This window comes from Oculina patagonica, chromosome 1 (genome assembly GCF_052425735.1).
Source record: "Oculina patagonica isolate OP01 chromosome 1, crgOcupat, whole genome shotgun sequence".
Classification (NCBI taxonomy): domain Eukaryota; kingdom Metazoa; phylum Cnidaria; class Anthozoa; order Scleractinia; family Oculinidae; genus Oculina; species Oculina patagonica.
In genome coordinates, this window is record NC_135758.1 from 26517434 (window position 1) to 26542181 (window position 24748).

Below are 24748 nucleotides of genomic sequence, written 5' to 3' on the forward strand. Positions count from 1 at the left end.
TAATGTTAACCCAGCTGAGATTGAAAGTTGTTCATAATCCATTTGAATAACATTACATTTTCTTTCTTTAATTAGCTATAGAAAGCGGTCCACGACAAGTTTTAAAAGATACAGGAACCTTATACGAAACTAAGCAAGGTAATGAAGTGAGACTTTTACCGGTGTTCATTCAACGCTGTTGTTAAGTCTGTTGGTATTCATAATAGCATTAATTTTTCGTCCTCCAAGCAGAAAGTGATGAGATAGGCGCAGTTCTCGATCTGAAGGATCTATCAGAGGAGGATGGTACGTAAATGCATTTTACATTAAGCCATGCCGAAAAGTAATAAATCAAAGGAAGTTAAACTTTTTTGATAAGGTAGTATAGAAACTTTTTAAGCATCATTCAAAACTCTGTCAAAATATATCTACTATATTAAGAAGTTACTTTTGTTTTCATTTTTTTTTTAACTTTTTTACAGAATTGCAAAAAAGTCAGCACAATAATTAGTATGTAATGCAGTCGTTCTTGAAAGACGTTTATTCTTAAAAAAAAAACTGAATTTAGAAACACATACCCAGTCTTCTTTTGGAATTCAAGAAGTTAAAATAAAGTACTCCATTGAAAAGCGAATTTTGAGCCTTCGGAATAAACAAATAAAGGTCCAGATAAACATACACTCCCTTAAGCAGCGAGGTGTAAAAAATAATGATCGGATTATGGGTCTATATATTAATATTATAAGACTGCAAAATTATTGTGTGTTTGTTTTTAAAGGAACCCTCCACTGTTTTTAGAAGTGTTGCTTAAAATGTTCCAAATGCCGTTGACTTACCTAACGAACTGCATTTTAATATATTTTCAAAGAAGAGCCTTTCAGCCTCTTCAAAATTCTTGCAGCGCCATCTTGAATAGCGCGCAATGGACTGTGGGCATTGATGACGTATCGTGGTTGCTCGCTCCAATCTCTGCTGTATGAATTCGAGATAATTTGTTAAAAATGTCGTAGGTTTTGCCATATCACCTGAATCTAAAATCCTCTTCTGATGAAGAGAAGGCATTCTTCATTTGTGGCCCGAAATTTGTAAACTTTGTCAGAAAGAAGAGAAGATTTAAAAGATTAAAAGAGTACTGTAGGTCCAGGTGATACATGGTAAACTCTGAGACATGTTTACCAATTCATACAACAGAGTTTGAAGCGATCGAGCAACCACGATACGTCATTAATGCCCACGGTCCATTGCGAGCTATTCAAGATGGCGGCCTAGAGAATTTCGAAGAGGCCGAAACGCTCTTCTTTGAAAATTGATTTAAAAAAAAGTTCACTAGGCAGGGCATTTTTTTTTAATAAAGGATCTATTAATTGGCACATTTAGAACATTTTAAGCGATACTTGTAAAAACAGTACAGGGCTCGTTTAACAAAAAAGTGAAAATGTTAGCAAAATGAGCAACTCATTCAACATTTTACTACACAGCAGTTTACCAATCTCTAAAAAGCAAAGTTTGAAAAAAAAAATATTTACATCACTTATCGGGTAAAATTAACTAACACTTTGAATTCCCCCTGCAAAGCTGTGTTGAAAACACTCTCTTTAAAAGCTCTTAAAGTTGTTGCCGGACTAATTTTAGTAGTCGACTACCAATATGGTTGCCAATACTTAACGTTCCTGTGTATCAAAGCCCTAAGGACAAACTAAGGACAAAACAACAAACTATGCATGGTTCTCTTTAGGCCAGACACCTTACTCTCCTAATTTCTCTTCCTAGCAGGAGTAAAAATGGATGTGCTATCTGACCAATTTAACTTGAGATGAAGTAGCATTTCATCCGGGAACGGGCCGGGGGGGGGGGGGGGGTGAGGGATGGGGGCAGCAGAGACCCTTAATCACTTCACAGTAAAGAAACCAGAGACTGTCCAGAAATTGGGACCGTCTATACATACACTTGTGCTTTTGGCTTCCCAATTCATACCTTTAATGTAATACATGACTAGTGCAGTAAAATATGCTGGTTGGGAACTTAATATAAGATAACCATGTCTGATTATGAATAAATAAATTTTACATATTTGACATTTTCATGCTTGACAATTTTTGCAACCTTGAAACTGACCATTCAATATTGGGTGGTCGCCAATTTATAATAATAATAGCTTTATTTCAACTGAAAAAAATGATCAATGAAGTCCCGCAACTCAAAGAAGACGCAGGTATTAACCGGTGATCAGTATATAACAAAAATATTCATTATAAAGTTAAAAAAAATAATCAAGAAATCTATACAGCAAAAGAAAAAAAGAGGAAAATAGAGGTTCAACAACATTTCCCTATTATTATCCTAAGTTGGTTACAGAGATTTTTTCTTAATGTATAAAATTAATATTATCTCTACAGTAATCTTGCCCATTGCCACACTCAAGGTCCAGCCAGGTAGAAACGTGCAATTTCCATGTCAGGTAACAGCAGGAGAAAGCTTTGTGGCTTGGATAACACCAGCCAAAGCAGCACGACCAGGAAAGCCTGGTATACCAAGTGTTAGAATCACAACATCGCAGACAGTAGGCAGGAGAAGAATCGCAGTGTTTGGAAACACATATCAACTTTTAATGGACAGTGTGACAGTGGATGATGGTGGTAATTACGTTTGCCAAGGAGAAAGTAACTCAGCAGTTTTCACTCTTGAAGTTGACTGTAAGTGTAAATTTAGTCGAATAAATTTGCCATAAATATCTATTTTCTATTAGAATATAGCCGCTGTATACGTGCGATGGAATTCTATCGGGCATTATTTTTAATAGAACATAGCTGAAAACTATAGAAGCCCAGTACCCCGATTGTTGACAATTTCGCTGAACGACTTCGTCGACTTCGCCTCTATTCTCTTGTTTTGTTGTTTAAATGATGCTTTAAAGCAGCAAGTTTTTATCAGAAACGTTTTACTTGCTTAAATGGAAGTAAGACAGTGCCAAAGGAAGCGACAGATCACAGGCTTCCCAAGCTCAAAAGTCGTCTTTTTGATGTGTTTTAGAGCCCTTCGGGCGGCCGACTCTACATACGTGGTGTATGCAACAGCTTGTGTATATAGAGAAATGTATGGGAAAATCACGGATTCTCTAAAATCGGGAAAATAACTATTTATTTTGAAATAAAGTTTACCTGCCTCAAATGTGTCGCTTACTTGTGTCTTGTGCCGAATTTGAATTCCGACGCCATTTAGCCAAGTTATTTGAAGTCGTTGTCTCCCTTTCTAAAAAGAAGGAAAGGCAGACCACTCCATCAATCGCTGGCCCTTCTTTTTAGAAGGGGAGACAACGACTTCGAATAACTTCGCTAAATGGCGTCGGAATGGCTTCAAATTCTGCACAAGGGCGTGCGTTTGTAAATGCCGTGAGCGGCTGCGAGTCTTGTAAGTTCTGTGCTCCTTTTAATGCTATATTCTAAACCCACTTAGCCTCCCACGCAGTCGTTCTTAGGGGCGATCGCGTTACTAAAACCCAGTAGAGGATGGTTTTCGTATGTCCTATAAGAAAATAATGCACTTTTGAGGTCTAGAAAGCTTTTATAGACCTCAAGCGTGCATTACTTTCTTATAGAACATGGAAAACCATCTTCTAGTAGGTAAATAAATCCATGTAATATAAATTCTTGCAATTATAACAATTCCCTTGCCTTAGACTTCACTTTTTTTTTTACATATATTACATTTACGTAATCAGACGAACTATGTGGTCAACAAATTGTAAAGAACTGATGCAACCGACTCATAGATCAGAAAAAATATGGTTCTAGAGCTTTCTCGAATACTGCTTCCTTCCTGTGAAGCTCTTCCGATCCTGTGGAACTATTCTTTGAGAAATACTAACAGAACTTAAACCATAAAGTTCTATGTAATATTCTCCTTAAATCAAAAACTAGCAAAGGTATATTTCAATTCCTGAGTTTCAATCGGTTAACAGGTAATGGTATATGGGCTCATATACCATTGACCACAAACTCGCTGACAAGAACAGGCGGGGAGATTAAATATTACATTTTTTTAGATTTTTTAATAAAACAATTATTATACTTGTTGGATATGAGATAGTTACAGCCAATTCCTCACTACATGCCTCGTTGACTATCTACCATCTTATATCCAACATGCACTCATGGAATAATTGTTTACTATCCCATATTTTAAGGAGAACACTCCCCTGCCATCCTTTATACAACTTAGCACACAATTAAAAAATCGTCTTCGGGGCATCTGCTTGTGGAAGGATAACTGATACAAAATTAAAAAAAAATATGCATTTACATAATGGTATCTTCTTTAACCAGTTTCAACAGCACAAGTTGATACAAAACAAGAAATCCATCTTGGTAGAAAAGATGTAATAAAACTAGACGTAACTTCCTATCCACTACCAACTTACGAGTGGACAAAAGACGGAACACCACTGACCTTCCCTACACAAGGAAAAACCCTTGACCCATACACTGGCTCCATAACCATCGACAATGTCAAACTGAGTGATCAAGGAAACTACACTTGCAAAGTCACATTTGGTATATCAGACTCTGTTAAGATTGAAGTCGTGGTTATTGGTAAGTTCTTACATGACGTTTTCACAAAACAATGTCCATTACTGGGTAGAAGTGTTAAACTTAGACTGTTACACCGTCAATTCTGGACGAGACTAGTTGAGGCAAATAATATAACATACTTTATGTGAATATCTTGACTTACAAGGAGGTAAAATATTTTATCCCTGCCCCCCCCCCCCCCCCTACTATGGGAGGCACAGTGGCGTAATGGTTAGTGTGCCGGACGGACTCCGGATCGAGCGGTCCGGGTTCGAGCCCTGGCTGGGGTCATATTATTGTGTTCTTGTGCAAGATATTTTATTTTCATGGTGCCTCTCTCCACCCTAGGCCTGGTGTATAAATGTGTGCCGCGAAATAATGCTGGGGGGGGGAGACCCTGTGACGGACTAACATCCCGTCAGGGGGGAATAGAAATCCGCTTAATGCTACAGAATCAGGGATAAGCTCCGGCAAGTGTGGGCCACTTGGCTCGAGGCTTCCCTTTTTTATCACCCCCTAGCTACTCATACAATGCTGTTTAATGGGGTATGTAATTTACCAGGCTCTGTTTCACAACACCACGACATTGAAAATGGCGGAATGGGAGTTCAAAGAAATATTAATGAGCTATGGTACTCAATTCTGTGGAAAATTGGCCAAGCATTGCAAGAGTTTTGTTCTTGAATACAGTTTCACAATTAATCTACATGTATATGTCAAGCCCCAACAAAAGAAAAGTCTATACCACTTCCAGCTACCTGTAAATCAACTAAAGATGATAACTAAAATATCAGTGTATAATGCTCATGAATTGGACAAATTAACATAGGAATACTGGAAATTTAAGTTTAACCAAAGATAAAAAAAAAACATATTGCAGCTTCTTGCATATTTCAGGATATTATTTACCTGTTATTAATGTTGCACCAGTAAACCTTAAAAAAAATTCAACATGTTCCTTTTGCTTTTAGATGAGCCACAAATACGAAAGTACGAAGGGGAACCTGTCCGCCGCAGGCTAACAAAGGGTGACAATGTAACATTCCACTGTGAAGTCCAATCTGGATCTCCAAAGCCAGAAGTCACTTGGTGGTTTGGGTGGATAGACACAACGAGAAAAGTTGACGTTAATTATGATGCAAGATACTCACATCCCACAGACGAAACCTGGACTATTACTGGGATTGATACAAATGATGCAGGCCGATATAGGTGCAGAGCGAAAAACATAGCCGGAGAAGATTTCCTAAAGTTTGAAATTACACACGTTGATAGTGAGTTGTTTTCACTTCTTTTTACTATGTGAAATCAAATTTTAGCTGGAACCCCTCCCCAGGGTTTTCGTTTTATTAAGGCACTGCGAAATTATTTTGCGCTGTATAGAAAGCCCTTAGCTTACTCTACAAGATGACATAATTTGTTTGGCTGTGACGTCATATGGCGTCACGTGACGTCACTAGAGCCGCCATCTTACATTTTTTTCTTAGAAATGAATCTTGAGAAATGATTTTTTTTAGGAATGAATGAATGAATGAATGAATCGTTTATATATCTTTACAATATACCAGCACCAAACTTCAAATTAGAGTATTCATCCATTTTGTAGCGATTACAAAAAATACTAATCCATCTTATTTTTTTTCAATAGCAATATCTCCAACGAAGTCTTCTGGTTACATTCAAAGGACTGCTTCAACCGCTGGTAATTCCACAGCTCTCAAAATACGACTTTCAGCCAGTCAGATTATATAATATCTCTGGGATAACAGTAATTTAACAAACCGATCACTTTTTCCATGGTCTACTTTCTTAGAGAACATAAAGCTGACGTCATAAAATGTTACAAAATCAAGTGGAACCGCAAATCATTTTACCCCCAATTTTGCAAACTCTTGAGCCGACTTTCGTTTCCCTTAGAGGTTCGATAAACCAGAATTCTACTGTGCAGTCACTGTTGTTTAAAGCGTCTTGATGTATGGGTGTCTAAATATAACTTAAGTGGATTTGATATATCCCAAGGCCTAGACTCGGAGAGTCCCTCTCTGCCCCCTTATTTCTCTTGAATAAACAAGCTGTCTCACTTGTGTTAATAACTGATAATAAAAATTGTTTAAAATTGCGTTACGCAGCATATCAGTACAAATAGAAAACCTGACCATGAAATCCCAAACTTTTATTGTTTATATTAACCAATCATCTTTAATCCAATTTTATTTCCTATTTACTTTTCAGTCAAAGACAACTTTGGCATCGTCGAGCCATTTCCTGAGAACCTTTATGCATTTGAGTTTACTTCAGCAAATGTAACCTGTGTTGCTTACGATTCATCGGGGATCAAAATTCCTGCGAAAATCTTATTTGTCAGGAAAAACGAGTTTAACGAATACCGAGTACTTACGGCAAATTACAACTTGTACTTTACGAACAGAACAGAAGGTAGGCACATGATCTAATTTCTGCTTTACATTTGTAAGATCAGTTCTGGTTTCTCTTTAACTGAATCATAACGATCATCATATAAATCGGGTATTGACTGAACCGGTAGCACTTACAATTCCGGCGGAGTATCTTGTCAAAACATAGCAGCCATGGAAATCTTGACTATTTTTTTTTTAAGTTTAGGTTGAAATCAGAACAGAGTTTTTTTTTTCTTACCAGAAAATGGACGCAAGCTCTTTGTCACTTTACACTTTCGGCGTATAACAATGAATGATGACAGCCTGAGTGGTCCTGATGGAACATACGAATGTCATGCTTTCGCAGTGGGTGATCGTTTTGAAAGAGCTAGGCATGGTTTTAGTGTGGTCGTTTTGAGAGGTATGTACATGGATGCACACCAATGGACGAAAAACTATAAGTAAAGACCCTTCACTGCTAAAGTTCAAAAGATATTTCATTAGACCTGATTAAAAGCAGAGCCTGGACATCGAATTAGATTTCAACCTTCCAAATTGATTAGATGAAAATTAATTACAAGTGGAAGTATGGTGAACTTTATTTTGTTTTACCACTGTTAGAAAAAATGGTAACTTTTTATTTCCCTGCAGTGCCTCCAACTTCAATGCCAAGCATAACGCCGACGACTCCTACAGGTAAACGAGCTATATATTCCGTAAATATCTCTAGTGACAATATCAGTACATGTGAATTACGTTACAGGTAGACACTATATGATTATAAATTTAGAACAGCACTCATTACTTCCTTCATTGAGCTGTTACCAATACGTATACAGTGCCAAAAGGTGTTTTGTTCTATACCTCGAAATGCATTTTGTTGCAACAGAGTGGGCTTCATGTACAAAATGCGATAAGTGTTATTACAAAGCGCTTCAGGAATTGCATAGCCTCCTTCGCAGCTGACATTTGTGATGTCTGCGAAGGAGACTAGCTACATAGTGCGACGATAATGTCCAATCGATGGAATGAATCACGATGTTACTCATCGTTAATAGATCATCAATTTTCATTAATTACCAACCAACGAAAGTCTTGCATGGAACTCACCAAGCACAACGATCGTGTAAAAACTGTCAATACTTTTCATTACGCCAAAACTTACTCCTTTTCACAATTAACGATCATGACTTGCGGAAAGCTTTGATTTTGCCTCATGTATGTGATCTTTTTTCTTCAACTGTTGTCCTAAAGTTTGGTAGCAAACGATTGATTTTTTTTTGACGAAATCCTCAGCTAGAACTAGCTAGGCAAAGGAGCATTGTTTCCATTCATAATCAAGACCTCCCAAAATATATTATCGGAACACGGTTTTAAGTTGAAAATAAAAGCAGACGTGGGGCATGTAGTTAACTCCACGCTAAGGCTAACAAAAACAAGTTTTAATTGTAACTGAGTAACGGACTTCGCAACAAGGTTCTATCTGATCCTTGACTCTTGGTGCTCAGCTATTTTTATTTTTTTATTAGTGTTTTTTTTTTTTGTTTCTTTCTTATCGCAAGTATTTTAATGGGAATACCAAGTAAATCATTAGTTAAAAAACAACAATCAGTCAAAAGCAAATCGCCATAATAGTGTCTGGTAGTTGTAAGGTGGAGTTCCATCATATGATCATATTAATTTTGCAAACGCTTTTTCAATGCCCCTTACGCAGGCGCGGTGGCCTAATGGTTAGCGCGCTCGCCTCCGAGTCGAACGGCTCGGGTTCGAGGCTTGGCCGGGGCGCTGTGTTGTGTTCTTGGGAAAGATACTTTACTCTCACAGTGCCTCTCTCCACCCAGGTGTATAAATGGGTACCGGCGAATTTACTGCTGGAGGATAACCATACGATGGACTAGCACCCCATCCAGGGGGGAGCAGCAATACTCCTAGTCGCTTGATGCTACGGAAACCGGGATAAACTCCGGCCTGTATGGGCCACTAGGCTCGCAGCAGACTTTACCTTTAACCTTTACCTACACAGGCGCGCATTAGTCATAAGGACGTAGTAGGTTGAGTCAGTCAGCCAGTCAGTCACTCACTCACTCACTCACTCACTCAGTAAGTCGGGAAGTAAGAAAGTACGCCAACAAGTAAGTAGGTAAGTCGGTAGTTAGGCAGCCAGGGACCAGGTAGACAGGCAGGCGAGAAGGTAGGTAAGTAGGTAGGCAGGTAGGTAGGTAGGTAGGTAGGTAGGTAGGTAGGTAGGTAGGTAGGTAGGTAGGTAGGTAGGTAGGTAGGTAGGTAGGTAGGTAGGTAGGTAGGTAGGTAGGTAGGTAGGTAGGCAGAAAGGGAGCCAGGTAGACAGGCAGGCGAGTAGGTAGGTAAGTAGATGGGCAGTCAGGTAGGTAGGTAGGTAGGTCGGTAGGTCGGTAGGTAGGTCGGTAGGTAGGTAGGTAGGCAGGCAGGTAGGTAGGTAGGTAGGTAGGTAGGTAGGTAGGTAGGTAGGTAGGTAGGTAGGTAGGTAGGTAGGTAGGTAGGCAGATAGGAAGGAAGGAAGGTAAATTTTAAAAAAAATGTTTTCTACAACACAATATCTGTTAATTATCTGCGTTAGCTATATTTACAGGGGTTCATTATAAATTTTCGCGCCACTAAAATAATGATTTATATGTACATATTTCAGTTCGTATTTAATATGAGGCATAACTTAAGCATGAAATGTCGATCAGCAAGTAAAATGTCTCAAAGTGCTTTGTTTATTCCTAGTTAGATATTAATTTGTTTTATGTGACATATTTAAAATGCTTCATTCTTTCACATTTTTCCTGTTTAACAGCACCACCTTGTACCTATTACTTGAACCAACGATATGGTAACTTTACCAGCCCAAACTATCCTTCGCACTACCCGGATAACCAATATTGTACCTGGTTAATTGAGGCTCCTACTGGCCAGAAAATTTATCTACACTTTGAATCATTTGCTCTTGAATATCATCGCAACTGTCAATATGATGTCGTGGAAGTATTCAATGGAAACTCAGGGGCAAGCCCCATGATAAAAAGAGCATGCGGCCGACAGCCACCGTGTGGGATGTATAGCAGTGGAAGGTTTCTCTTTGTGAAATTCACTACAGATTTCAGTGGCACGGATCGTGGCTTTTCTGCTTCATATTATGCTTTGTCACACAGTGTTGGTAAGAATTTTCTTTATGTTTAAAAATAGACGAGTAACCAGGGTAAGATATTGTAAAAAATTGAAATGCGATCTCTGGGTAAAAAGTTTTGACTACAGACTGGTAGTCGAAAGCTCGTTTTTATCCAATTTTTCACCAGCGCATTTCATTTTTTTCAATTTCCTTTATCTTTCAAAACAGCAACTTTCAGACAGTCAAACGAATACTAGATACCTGATCTTGTCAAATTTATTACTAAAAACAAATCTATACGTACTTACTTTAGAAGGCCAAGTTGCCAAATTTAAAATGAAATCGTGCAAAATGCACAAGTTCGTCATTATTAAAGTGGGATATATTTATCTTGCAAAGGAAAAAAAGAAAAGAAAATTTAAAAATAGTCGAAAATATAAGACGGTTATAAAAAATTGTCGTGCAAAATTACCCGTTTGGTATTGTTTCCACCCAGGCTACGGTCAGTCTCAAGTCGTAAATTCAAATTCAACATTGTGGTGTAATTTGCCTACCACTGCATTGCCGTACCCTTCAACACATGGTGAGTAAATCATTTTGAACGTTTTTTTTAATATATTTGCTTTAAGGTACGTGGATTGGATACATTATTAACCACGGTACGCCGGTTACTTGTCCTGGCTGTAATTTCTGTCCATTAACGATCACGTATCAATGCAGTATTCACATGAGTCTACTTTGTAAGAATATGTACATGGCATATTAGTACAGATACAGACTATAGAGTTTTAATCGTTTTGATTCTTTTTTCTACAGCAATATCTCCAACGTCGTCTTCTGCTTACATCCCATCAACTGCTTCACCCACTGGTAATTCTACACTTCTAAAAATGTTACTCTTAGCCAATCAATGTGTCCCTTTCTTTACGTTATTTCAATTCGATAAAATCGATCATATTCTGCATGGTCTGCATTCTTTTCGCGCAGGACCCTTGAAATCATTATGTATGTATTTATTCAAAGAGTATGCACAAACTGCGACGACTGAAGCCGACAACAAACGAAATATTCATGAGAATTTTTTTCTCAGAGTTCTTTGTACAAGTAATTACACGGTATTGTTCTCAGCCTCGCATCCCGTGCGCTGGAACATAGCGAATTATCATAATTAGATTCACAGCTTTAAATAAAGCACACGTTGTTGTAAACATCGACTCGGAAGGTCTTCGGAAGCCTCAAAACCTGCAATTTTGTGTCCAAGTTTCCCCCGCCGATATAGAATTTCAAGAGTTGATTCGCGAGGAACATAAACTTGGTGTACTCTATTGTGTTCTGGCTAGAGCGAATTTTTAAATTTCCTTCTCAAAATGAAGATAGCATGTTTCAAAGTTTAGATTTCACATTTTTACTCTCTTAGAAGCCATTAACTTGTAGCAGTTTTTGAAATCGAAAATTTCGTTCTAGTGGGAACACAAAAGAAGTTACGACTTATCACTAGGCTATATAATCATTTAATTTGGTGCGCTGTGCTAGCTGAAAACTTGGACACAAAATCGCATTATCTTCAGTTAAACTTTTAAGGGCTTGTAACATCACAGACAACGGTCATATCTCAGTAAAAGGACAATCATGATGTAATTCCATCATCCCTGGGTATACTTATTAAATTTTAGAGGAATCGATATTCAAAATGTAGTGAATTAAAGCTTTACAAGACAGCACTCCAACAAGAAATTTGGCTAATGAATATATTAATGAGCAAGGGTCCTGCGCGACCTTAAAGGCCATAAACGCTTTTTCAGTACCCCGTTGGGGCTGGTTTACACGGTAGGACTTTCTCATACGCGACAAGCTAACGACAGACGTACGGCGTGACTAAGGACCATTTACGACCGCGCGCGTCTACCGTAAGGACGAGGCAGGTTGATCTACACGACGCGATTCGCGGTCTTTACAGAGGGTCGTACAGGGGTATTCTCGTGATGCGCGATTAGCTGATTTAATTTTCCGTAAAAAATGAATTTAACAAATTATTCTTCGTGATCCGTGATCAAAAGGAGAAGAACTTTAATCAATAGCCGATATTCGTGATTTAACCAATTCAGATTCCACGTGATTTCGTGTCGTGAGACCTCTTAAGATGTATGATGAGCAAAAACATCAAATGTGATCTCCGTACAATTATCGCAGTCTTGTAAGGCAGCAGCAACTAGCACGAATGATAAATTGGCCTTTCTCGATTTTGTTTTCCTCAAATACGATACAGGTAGACACTAATAATTTGATTAAAAATATAACACAAACAGCGGTGATAAACATTATGAAAAATCGCATTTTTATAAACTTGACGTTTCGTATGCTAAGCTACATACATTTTCAAAAGTATGACCGTTAAAATTTTGGCAACTATTTATATATTGTTATGAAAGGGGTCTGGAACCTAGACTGAGACAATTGATCTTCAGCAGTAACTTAATATTTACATTTCAGTTAATAAAGTAACAACCTCTCACTGCCGACATTGGCATTTAAAGAAGGTTGTTGTTCATGAATGTATAAGGTCTCTTTAATCTTGCAGTGGAGGTCAGTTTTGCCTGACGCAAGGATTTCAAAATGATCCCATTTGATGTTATGGCCGAAGGTTTTATGTGATCAGCAATAGCCGATGGATGGTCGCATTTAGTGAGGGCCTTTAGTGATGGCCTCAGTTTTTCTGTCATGCAGTCGTCGTCGAAATTTCTGAAGCATGGATACCTGCGATCAGAAAGCATAACAGCCGTTCAACTACAAAGCGGACCTATGAGGGAACATCATCTGTTAGTCGGAATAATAATGAGGATCGAAATGCACCAATCACAGCGAACCAACGTGCATAAATAGCGACGCGTAAACAATCGACCTCATCGCCTGATGAAGACTAGCAGTATTGCAGTCGAAACGTCGCGATCAACATCTCAAAGCGATTCTATCGTGAGACAAACGAATAAACGTTCATTACCAATTATTGATTACTTATTTAAAACAGCACTCAAAACCTTCCTTCATTGAACGTACAAAGTACTCTTGAATGAGTACTTAATATTTGACAGAACTATGTGAGATCTTTGTGAGATCTATCATAAAGACGTTTATCTCTTTCATCATTCTCTACTTTCTGGTTGCAAATGGTCAGATGAAAACTTTAGACAAAAAAAATGAGAAAATTGTATTACACCCTCAGTTCTGTAATATCTCCACCAGTTTCTAATCGTTTAATCATTCTTTACAGAATGTTTCAATTACACGATCCTGGATGAGTTTGACCGTGCAAAAGGTTACAAGGGAGTAGTTAACAAATGTGACAGTTCTCTGTTGAAGCGCTGGTATAGGTTCCTGGGACTTGCAGGAAAGCAGATGCCTGATGCATGTGTGGCACCAGAACGGTGTGGTACCCAAGCGCCAGGTTGGCTGAGTGGCGGACATCCTACAGTGGCACAAGGGGCTGTCCAACGCACAGTGTGTTTCAGTTATTCCAGTTTTTGCTGTCTATTGTCTACTAGCATCCGTGTTCGAAACTGTGGAGCTTTCTACGTGTACGAGCTGCCCCCGACGGATGGCTGCAATATGCGTTACTGTGGCGACAGAGAGCAAGGTATCATTATACAATTCGCTCTGTTTGCTGTACATGTAAAACTTAATTGACGAAAAGTCATGAAAGGCATCCCTTTTCATGTAAGAAGTTGGTATTTTAAAAAGTAACCCACGATTTTTTGCCAAAGCAATTCACGTTTGATACGAGTATGGAAGCAAACTTTTCGCTATAGAAAGAGAATTTCGATATTGGTTTTATAAGAAGCTTTCTTTTGAAACTTTCAAGCTATTTAATTGACCTTCATCATTTAGTCTAACTAACTTATATTTACCATTTTTTTAGTGCCAACCCCTAATGCAACTCAAGGTAAGCGATGCCCGAAATAAAAGTGCAAGAGATGTAATAAGGCTTGTATGAAAACCCTTTATTCTTGTAATTTAGAAGGTAATGGGTCACTCCAAACCTCTACGTGTGTACTGTTGTTACTGCTTCAAGTTTTTTTGTTTTTGCTTTTGCTTATCATCATCATCATCATCATCATCATCATCACCATCATCATCATCATCATCATCATCATCATCGTCATCATCATCATCGTCATCATCATCATCACCATCATCATCATCATCATCATCATCATCACCGTTGTTGTTGTTATTGTCTTTATCTCGGTCCTGTTCTTAGGCGTGCATTTTTCATAACTTTTTTAGTATTAACCATTTTCTTCTTTTTCAGTACCAACCCCTACTCCAACTCATGGTGAGTGATGCGCTAAACTAAAAATAAATAGAGTTAAATCGCGCATTGTTCAATATATTTTTATTTTGTTTTCCTTAATTTCCATGGAACAAAAATCAGCAAAAATGAACATGATTTTTCGTAATTTTCCCACACAATTATTTACTTTGTCAGATATATGTGGATCATGACGAGAATAACGAACCCTTCGTATCAAGTTCTCCCTTGTTTTGTCTTACCACTGTTAGAGAAAATGGTAACTTTTTATTTCCCTGCAGTGCCTCCAACTTCAATGTCAAGCATAAGGCCTACAACTCCTACAGGTAAACAGTGGTTGAGATATAAATGTCGTGAATATCTCTAGTGACAATACCAGTGTAAGTTACGATACAGGTAGACACTAATTGATTGTTATTTAAAACAGCACTCATAACTTCCTTCATCGAACGCTCACCAATCCGTATACAGTATATATCAAGACGTGTTCTACTATACCACAAATTGCATTTTGCTACAACAAAGTGCGGCTTCGTGTACAGAATGTACACGTACATTGTGCGACGATGATGTCTATTCGACGGAATAAATAAGGATTTTACTTATCGTTATTAGATTATCAATTTCCATAAATGACTACCCTAAGAAAGTATTGCCCTTAACTTTCCGAGTACAAGCGATCGTGTGGAAAACCGTCAATAGCTTTGTTTACTCCAACCCTTACTACTTTCAAAATTAACTATGACTTGCGGAAAGCTTTGCTCTTGCCCTCTGTCTGTGATCTTTTGCCTTCAAGGTAGGAAGGAAGAAAAGAAAATGTTTACTACGGCACAAAGTCTGTTAATTATCTACTTTTGCAATAAATTTTCGCGCCACTTAAATAATGATTTTTCATACTTACATATTTCAGTTCACATATTGTATTTACATCACCTACAAGCTACACAAAAACCAACAAACAAAGCAGAAGCATGTGATGTCGATCATCAAGTAAAATATCTGAAGGACAGTGCTTTGTTTTTTCCTAGTTAGATATTTGGTTTTATGTCATATATTTTCCTCTTTAACAGCGGCACCTTGCACATACTACTTGAACCAACGATATGGTCGCTTTACCAGTCCAAACTATCCTTCGCTCTACCCGAATAACCAGCATTGTACCTGGTTAATCGAGGCTCCTCCTGGCCAGAACATTTATCTACACTTTGGATCATTTGCTCTTGAATATCATCGCAACTGTCAATATGATGTCGTGGAAGTATTCAATGGAAACTCAGGGGCGAGCCCCATGATAAAAAGAGCATGCGACCGACAGCCACCATGTGGGATGTATAGCAGTGGAAGGTTTCTCTTTGTGAAATTCACTACAGATTCCAGTGGCACGGATCGTGGCTTTTCTGCTTCTTATTATGCATTTTCACACAGTGTTGGTAAGAATTTCCTTTATCTTTCAAAACAGCACCTTTCAGACAGTCAAACGAATACTAAATACCTGATCTTGTCAAATTTATTACTAAAAACGAATTAAAAGTACTTACTTTAGAAGGCCAAGTTGCCAAATGTAAAACGAAATCATGCAAAATGTACAAGTGCGTCATTATTAAAGTGGAAGAGTAAAGGAGATTTAAAATAGGAGAAAATATTAGACTGCAATAAAAGAGTGTTGTGCAAAATTACCCGTCTGGTTTTGTTTCCACCCAGGCTACGGTCAGTCTCAAGTCGTTAACTCAGGATCAACATTGTGGTGTAATATGCCTTCCACTGCATTACCGCACCCTTCAACACATGGTGAGTAATTCATTTTAAACGTTTTTTTGGGTTATATATTTGCTTTAAGGTATGGGAATCAGATACATTATTAACCACGGTACGCCGGTAACTTGTCCTGGCTGTAATTTCTGTCCATTAAAGCTCAAATGAACAGAAATTTCGGTTCTTTTTTTATTTTTTGCCCATGTGTTAATTAAGAGCCAAATAAACATATCCCGAAGTTTCAAAGTAATCGGACATTGCATTGCAGAGATATTGCAAGTTTAAAAATGCTTTTTTTAGACGTTCACAATCGTAGAGTGCTCGAAAAAATTGTCGGAAAATTGTCGTAAATAAAAACTTGTGACGTCATAATTGGTGTTTTTGAAGACAACCGCAGACCGATTCCGCAGACTCGCACGTTAGAATTTAAATAAATGTGTTTACTAGCATTTCAAGCAGTTATTTCGTTCTGTTCGGCCGTTTTTCAGTTGATTGACTGTTGGTTGTTGTTCAGAGACGCGCATTTTTTTTAAATAAAATAGCTAAAGCTCAAAAAAAGCTTAAAGTTTTGTTTGCTGTCGTTTTGAACATCATGTGAGACTTAAGGTAGAATGCACGCTGGTATGAAAAGAAATCAGGAATCTCTTTTGTTCTTCTCGTTAGCATTTTACGTTAATGAGCAAAATTATCTGCACGTGCGTTAACTATGCACGTGCGTTTTGAATCTTGGTACACTTCAAAGCCGTTCTCTGCCGAACAACAACGTCAAATGTTGAAATTCTGCGTAGTTTGAACAACGTTAGCCACGACGGCTAATATTTGGCTTTTCTATTTGGGCTTAAACGCTCTCTTTGAATATTCAGGGGGAGCTAGTTCTTAAAGCAATAAATAAGCTGAATACGTCCGGAAATTTGCGAGATTCTCAAGTAAAATATAAATTCATTTTCCACCAGACATTAGAGAGGTTAAGCATGACGTTAACGGCAGACGGCAAACGGCAAAGATAACTTCTGATTTTAAGTTCTTTTCTTCTAATCGGTAAATAAAGCACACAAAAATGGAATAACGTCTCCTACTATTCATTGCAAATACAAATAATTTCACTCTTCTGTACATACAACTGAGGAGAGACGGCAGAAGTTTCATTTTTGCCGTTTGCCGTTTGCCGTGAACGTCATGCTTAACCTCTCTATTGTCGTTGACGTTGCCGTCGATGCGGTTTGTGGAATCGGTCTGCGGTCGTCTTCAAAAACACCAATTATGACGTCAAAAACTCGTTCCATTCCTTCCATTTCAGTGCGCAGTCATTCAAAAGCGTTTTCGTGAAGCCTTCGGAAATCTTCGTATTTTTTTGCTGTTATTCACGCTTTAAAGCTCGGAAGGCAAACTTTTTTCTTAATTTTACTCAATATTGGATAGTTTTAGCATTTGGTTAGTTAAAATGGCGTTTTGAAATTTCTGTTCATTTGACCTTGAACGATCACGTATCAATGCAGTATTCACAGGACAATCGAGACATATTCTGTTCTACTTTGTAACAATATGTACATGGCATATTAGTACAGATAAAAACTATAGAGTACTAATCGTTTTGATTCTATTTTCTACAGCAATATCTCCAACGAAGTCTTCTGGTTACATTCCATCAACTACTTCACCCACTGGTAATTCGATCTACACTTCTAAAAATTTAACTTCCAACCAATCAGTGTGTCCCTTTCTTTAAAATATTTCTATTTGACAAATCGATCATATTTTGCATGGTCTACATTCTTTAAGGCCATAAAAATTGCTAGGCGCTTTCTCAATAACTCTTTGGGGCTGGTTTACACGGTAGGACTTTCTCATACACGACAAGCTAACGACAGGCGTACGACGTGACTAAGGACCATTTAAGAGCGCGCGCGTCTACCGTAAGGACGAGGCAGGTTGATATACACGACGCGATTCGCGGTGTTTACAGAGGGTAGTATAGGGGTATCCTCATGATGCGTTATTAGCTGATTTAATTTTCCGTGAAACTTGAATTTAACAACTTATCCTTCGTGATCCGTGATCCAAAGGTTTTTCGCGAACCGTGAAGAACTTTAATTAATAACCGATATTCGTGATTTAACCACTTTACTTCGCGTGATTTCGAGTCGTGAGACCTCTGGAAGATATATGATGAGCAAATAACATGAAATGTGATCTTCGTACAATTATTGCAGTCTTGTAAGGCAGCAGCAACTAGCACGAATGATAAATTTGCCTTTCTCGATTTTGTTTTCTTCAAACACGATACAGGTAGACACTAATTGATTGTTTATTTAAAACAGCACTCATAACTTCCTTCATTGAACGCGTACCAATACGTATACAGTATAAATCAAGAGGTGTTCTCCTATACCACAAATTGCATTTTGCTGCAACAAAGTGTGGCTTCGTGTACAGAATGCAAACGTACATAGTACGACGATAATGTGATAATGTACATTCGACGGAACAAATACGGGTTTTACTCATCTTTATTAGATTATCAATATCCATAAATGATTACCCTAAGAAAGTATTGCCCTTAACTCACCGAGTACAAGCGATCGTGTGGAAAACCGTCAATAGCTTTGTTCACGCCAACCCTTACTTCTTTTCAAAATTAACCATGACTTGCGGAAACCTTTGTTCGTGCCCTCAAGTCTTAATCTTTTTCTTCAACTTTTGAATGGGCGGATCCAGAATTTTTGATTGGGGGGGGGGGGGTCCAATCTTCGATTCAGAAAACACTGTTAAAACGTACGTTTTTGATGCAAATTACTCCTCCCGAAAACCTTAACCCCCTACACCCCCCTACCCCCCTCCTCCCCCCACCGCCGCCACCAGTCACGACTGCATGTAATAATTACTTGACCTCTTACATTGAACATGAATTTTGCTCGTCAATATATCTATGGGCTAAGTAGTAACAGAAATTCATGGCCAAAGCGCTTTTAAACCTCTCGTTTTGATATATCGAAAAATATTTCTTTCTCTGGGACACCAACACAGAGGTTTTAACTCAGTTTATTAGCACTCAAATAACCATTATTCTACTACATAGTGAGAAGTAACAAGAGAGGGCGAATGGAAGCTGCCTCTTTTGTCCAGGATTGAAAAAAGTACTCTTCAATAAGCAGGGCCGTAACCAGACCTTTTCTATAATTATTGCAGAGCTCCCAAGGCGCCGAAGGCGCCTTGTGCGGAGCCCCATAGGCAGGCAAATGGTATGAAAGAAGGAACACTATCGAAATGAGTTTTCATGGTCAACATGGATAGCGGCATGGTTCGCGGGCGCGTACGTATGGCGTCAGGCGTCCGTACGGAGTCGCGCAACATGGCGGCCATAGTGAAGCAAGAAGGCCGTATAAAGGCGGCCTTTAAAATTTAAAGAGGTTTAAAAAGAAAAACAAGAAGCAATGAAACAAAATGTGGCTGAAAATTACGTGTAGAAAGTAATCGACCGCCAAAAAAGTGGACATTGAGAGCCATAATCGATCGATGACTTTCGTGTCTATCTGTAAAGCCAGCATCGTACATGAAGGAGCATTCGAAAGCTAAATCGGGTTGATATAATAAACAAACCATTTTATTGCTACGGGGTAAAAAAAAAAAAAAAAAGAAAAAAAAAACTCGACCCTCTGAGACTTGAACTCACTACCTTCCGATCCGCAGACTGGCACCTTACCGATTGAGCTAATCCAACAGACTCTGCGTTACTCGTTGAATATATCCTATATCAATGTAACAGATATTGTGGAGTCTACTAAACTGCTGTGAAACTATAACAGGATCGCGAAACTATTTTCTATTGCTAGAAAGCAGATAATTTACTGTACTCTAAAGTAATTTTTCGTGCCATGAGTAATGATTTTGCACCGCTTTAAGATTATTATTTTTGTCGTACTGCTGACATTCAGTTGTTTAACCGTGAGCTATTTAAATTTGTCTTGAACCTATAAACCGCCATAAACATTAGTACTTTGGCCGCTTATTCACTAGAATGAAAACATTGTAAGCTCCAGTGAAAATTAAATAAATGGGGAGCTCCGCTTTTAGGCTTGCCTAAATCTATATATTAGTCGAGGCAAGATCTTGCTAGGGGGTTCTGAGGGCATGCCCTCCAGAAAAGTTTGAAATTAAGAAGCTCTGAAACTCTTTCAGGTACATTTTTCATGACGTATTTCTTGAGAAAAGACAATCTTGTTCAACTAGGGATTTTTTTCCCAACAAAAGATATTTTGTTTTAAATTTTGGGTGAAAATCTAGACGAGGCAAGTGCCTCGTCTTGCCTCTTGCTAGTTACGGCCCTGAAAAGTACTTCATATGTGACAGAACTATGTATGTTTTGGTGAACTTTTATCAAAAGGATGCTTTGTGATATCTATCATAAAAACGTTTATCTGTTTCATCAGTAGTCAATCCTGGACATATCAGGAGACTGCGAGTGTCTTTTCGTTTCTCTACTTTAGACAATATATGAGAAAAATGTAATACACCCTTACTTTATATCTCTACCAGTTTCTAATCATTTAATCATTCTTTACAGAATGTTTCAATTACACGATCCTGGATGAGTTTGACCGTGCCAAAGGCTACAAGGGAGGAGTTGACAAATGTGACAGATCGTTGCCTAAAGGCTGGTATAGGTTCCTGGGACTTGCAGGAAAGCAGATGCCTGGTGCATGTGTGGCACCAAAACGGTGTGGTACGCAAGCGCCAGGTTGGCTGATTGGCGGACATCCTACAGTGGCACAAGGGGCTGTCGAACGGACAGTGTGTTTCAGTTGGTCCACTTATTGTTGTCCATTCTCTACTATCATCCGTGTTCGAAACTGTGGTGCTTTCTACGTGTACGAGCTGCCCCCGACGGATGGTTGCAATTTGCGTTACTGTGGCGACAGAGAGCAAGGTATCATTATACAATTCGCTTTGTTTGCTGTACATGTGAAACTCAATTGATGAAAAGTCATGAAAGGCATCCCTTTTTATGTAAGAAGTTGTTATTTTAAAAAGTAACCCACGATTTTCTGCCATAGCAATTTAGGCTTGACACGAGTATGGAAGCAAACTTTTCGCTATAGAAAGAGAATTTCGATATTGGTTTTATAAGAAGCTTGCTTTTGAAACTTTTAAGCTATTTATTTGACCTTCATCATTTAGTCTAACTAACTTATATTTACCTTTTTTCAGTGCCAACCCCTAATGCAACTCAAGGTAAGCGATGCCCGAAATAAAAGTGCATGGGATGTAATAATGCTTGTATGGAAACCCTTTATTCTTGTAATTTAGAAGGAAATGGGTCACTCCAAACCTCTACGTGTGTACTGTTGTTACTGCATGCTTCAAGTTTTTTGTTTTTGCTTTTGGTTATCATCATCATCATCGTCATCATCATCATCGTTGTTGTTGTTGTTATTGTCTCTATCTCGTCCTGTACTTAGGAGTGCATTTTTCATAACTTTTTCAGTATTAACCATTTTTTTTTTCTTTTTCAGTACCAACCCCTTCTCCAACTCATGGTAAGTGATGTGCTAAAATAAAAATATAGTTTAATTTTGCATTGTTTAAGATATTTTTATTTTGTTTTTCTTATTTTCAATGAAAATAAACTGAGCAAAAATGAACATGAATTTTCGCAATTTTCCCATGCAATGATTTACAATGTCAGATATGTGGATCATGAGCAGAATAACGTACCCTTCCTATCAACTTTTTATTTCTCTGCAGTGCCTCCAACTTCAATGCCAAGCATAACGCCGACGACCCCTACAGGTAAACAGTGGTCAAGCTATATACATCGTGAATATCTCTAGTGACAATACCAGTGTAAGTTACGATACAGGTAGACACTAATTGATTACTAATTTAAAACGCACTCATAACTTCACTCATTGAACGCTTACCAATTCGTATACAGTATCAAGAGGCGTTCTTCTATACCACAAATTGCATTTTGTTGCAACTAATTGTGGCTTCGTGTACAGAATGCAAAATGCAAAAAATTTAATTACAAAGCGCGTCCGGTAGTACATAGTCCGACGATAATGTCTACTTGACGGAATAAATCAGGATTTTACTTATCGTTATTAGATTATCAATTTCCATAAATGACTACATTAAGAAAGTATTGCCCTTAACTTACCGAGTACAAGCGATCGTGTGGTAAACTGTCAATAGCTTTGTTGACGCCAAACCTTACTACTTCTCAAAATTAACCACGACTTGCGGGAAGCTTGGCTCTTGCCCTCAAGTGTGTGATCTTTTTTTCTTAAATTTTTGAATGGGCAGATCCAGGATTTTTGATTTGGTAGGGGGGGGGGGGGGGGGAAGGCCAATCTTTGTTTCAGAGAGAACTGTTGAAACGTACGTTTTTTGAAGCAAATTACTTCTCCCGTAAACTCTTAACCCTCTACCACCCCCCCCCCCCCACACACACACACACACACACACACCACCACCACCACCACCACCACCACCACCGTCACCACCATCACCAGTCACGGCTGCATGTAATAATTACTTGGCCTCTTACACTGGACATGGATTTTGCTCGTCATATATTTATGGGGGGGGGGGGGGGCAAAGTCGTAAAATAAATTCATAGCCAAACCGCATTCAAACCTCTCGCTTGGATATATCGAAAGATTTTTCTTTCCCTGGGACACCAACACAGAGGTTTTAACTCAGTTCATTGAACACTCGAATAACCATCATCCTACAACATAGTAAGAAGCAACAAGAGAAGGCGAGAGGAAGCTGCCACTTATGTCCAGGATTAAACAAAGTACTCTTCAATAAGTACTTCATATGTGACAAAACTGTGTGTTTTGGTGAACTGTTATCAAAAGGTTACTTTGTGATATCTATCATAACAACGTTAATCACTTTCATCAGTGGTCATTCCTGGACATATATCAGGAGACTGCGAGTGTCTTTTTTCTCTACTTTTTGGTCAGATGAATACTTTAGACAAAAAAGGAGAAAAAGTAATACACCCTTACTTCTGTTATATCTCTATCAGTTTCTAATCGTTTTATCATTCTTTTCAGAATGTTTCAATTTCACGATCCTGGATGAGTTTGACCGTGCCAAAGGTTACAAGGGAGTAATTAACAAATGTGACAGATCTCTGTTGAAGGGCTGGTATAGGTTCCAAGAATTTGCAGGAAAGCAGATGCCTGATGCATGCGTGGCACCAGACCGGTGTGGTACGCAAGCGCCAGGTTGGCTGAGTGGCGGACATCCTACAGTGGCACAAGGGGCTGTCCAACGCAGAGCGTGTTTCAGTTGGTACTCTGGTTGTTGTCGATGGTCTACTAGCATCCGTGTTCGAAACTGTGGTGCTTTCTACGTGTACGAGCTGCCCCCGACGCCTAACTGCAATTTGCGTTACTGTGGCGACAGAGAGCAAGGTATCATTATACAATTTGCATTGTTTGCTGTACATGTATAACTCAATTGATGAAAAGTCATGAAAGGCAACCCTTTCTATGTAAGAAGTTGCTATTTTTAAAAGTGACCCACGATTATTTGCTAAAGCAATTTCACGCTTGATACGAGTATGGAAGCAAACTTTTTGCTATAGAAAGAGAAAATTAATTCGATATTGTTTTTATAAGCTTTCTTTTGAAACTTTCAAGCTATTTAATTGACCTTCGTCATTTAGTCTAACTAACTTATATTTACCATTTTTCACTGCCAACCCCTAATGCAACACAAGGTAAGCGATGCGCCGAAATAAAAGTGCATGGGATGCAATAAAGCATGTACAGGTTGTGTAGAAAACGTTTGTTCATTTATAATTAATTTAGAAGGAAACGGGTCACTCTCAACTTCTACGTGTGTATTTTTGGTTTTTGCTAATCATCATCATCATAGCCATCACTATCACCATGAACATCATTATCATCATCATCATCATCATCATCATCATCATCATCATCATCATCAATATCATCATCATCATCATCATCATCATCATCGTCATCATCATTATCATCATCATCGTCATCATCATTATCATCATCATCATCGTCGTCGTCGTCGTCGTCATCGTCGTCCTCGTGCACGTCGGCGTTGCCTTCTCCGTCGTCGCTGTTGTTGTTGTTGTTGTTGTTGTCTTGATCTCTTCCTTTACTTAGGAGTGTATTTTTCATAACTTTTCAAAGTAATAACCTTTTTTCTCTTTTTCAGCACCAACACCTACTCCAACTCATGGTGAGTGACGCGATAATAATTAGTTAGAGACTGTTGTGAGTGTTTTGTTTACAAATACAATCACGCCCTTGCCGCACAGTGAACGAGAAATTTCGATTTCATTGTGAGACAAAGTGCGTTATTTTTTTTAAACAAAACACGAACGGACAGACTCTAACCATTTTAATATATACTATGAGTACCCTGCAAGCGATCCACGACTTAACAAACTTTAAACAATAACGTTTATAAATAAGAAGTTTGTAGTACATAATTACACGGGATAAGATCAATAATAAACAAAACAAATAAATCGTACAGAAATAGAGCTTAAAATGCTTCATAAAATTGTTCATCAGCTGTGGTCATTCATAAATACAGTCAGCGAGAAGCTTGTTCAAAGCAA

The 24748-nt window shown here is 38.3% G+C and overlaps 1 protein-coding gene across 1 annotated transcript in view; it reads left to right on the forward strand.

Annotated features, from left to right (window-relative positions):
• The window catches only part of LOC144646030 (uncharacterized), a 63523-nt gene that overhangs the window by 5952 nt on the left and 32823 nt on the right, over nt 1-24748 (forward strand). Inside the window, exons 3-28 of the mRNA XM_078505555.1 lie at nt 76-138; nt 232-285; nt 2376-2672; nt 4302-4568; nt 5519-5821; nt 6196-6249; nt 6780-6983; nt 7206-7364; nt 7595-7639; nt 9762-10121; nt 10570-10656; nt 10890-10943; nt 13342-13704; nt 13987-14010; nt 14380-14403; nt 14661-14705; nt 15450-15809; nt 16081-16167; nt 17742-17795; nt 20693-21055; nt 21337-21360; nt 21642-21665; nt 21874-21918; nt 23196-23558; nt 23843-23866; nt 24340-24363. Coding sequence (XP_078361681.1) covers nt 76-138; nt 232-285; nt 2376-2672; nt 4302-4568; nt 5519-5821; nt 6196-6249; nt 6780-6983; nt 7206-7364; nt 7595-7639; nt 9762-10121; nt 10570-10656; nt 10890-10943; nt 13342-13704; nt 13987-14010; nt 14380-14403; nt 14661-14705; nt 15450-15809; nt 16081-16167; nt 17742-17795; nt 20693-21055; nt 21337-21360; nt 21642-21665; nt 21874-21918; nt 23196-23558; nt 23843-23866; nt 24340-24363 — 3771 coding nt within the window. The remainder of the gene's footprint in view (nt 1-75; nt 139-231; nt 286-2375; nt 2673-4301; nt 4569-5518; nt 5822-6195; nt 6250-6779; nt 6984-7205; nt 7365-7594; nt 7640-9761; nt 10122-10569; nt 10657-10889; nt 10944-13341; nt 13705-13986; nt 14011-14379; nt 14404-14660; nt 14706-15449; nt 15810-16080; nt 16168-17741; nt 17796-20692; nt 21056-21336; nt 21361-21641; nt 21666-21873; nt 21919-23195; nt 23559-23842; nt 23867-24339; nt 24364-24748) is intronic.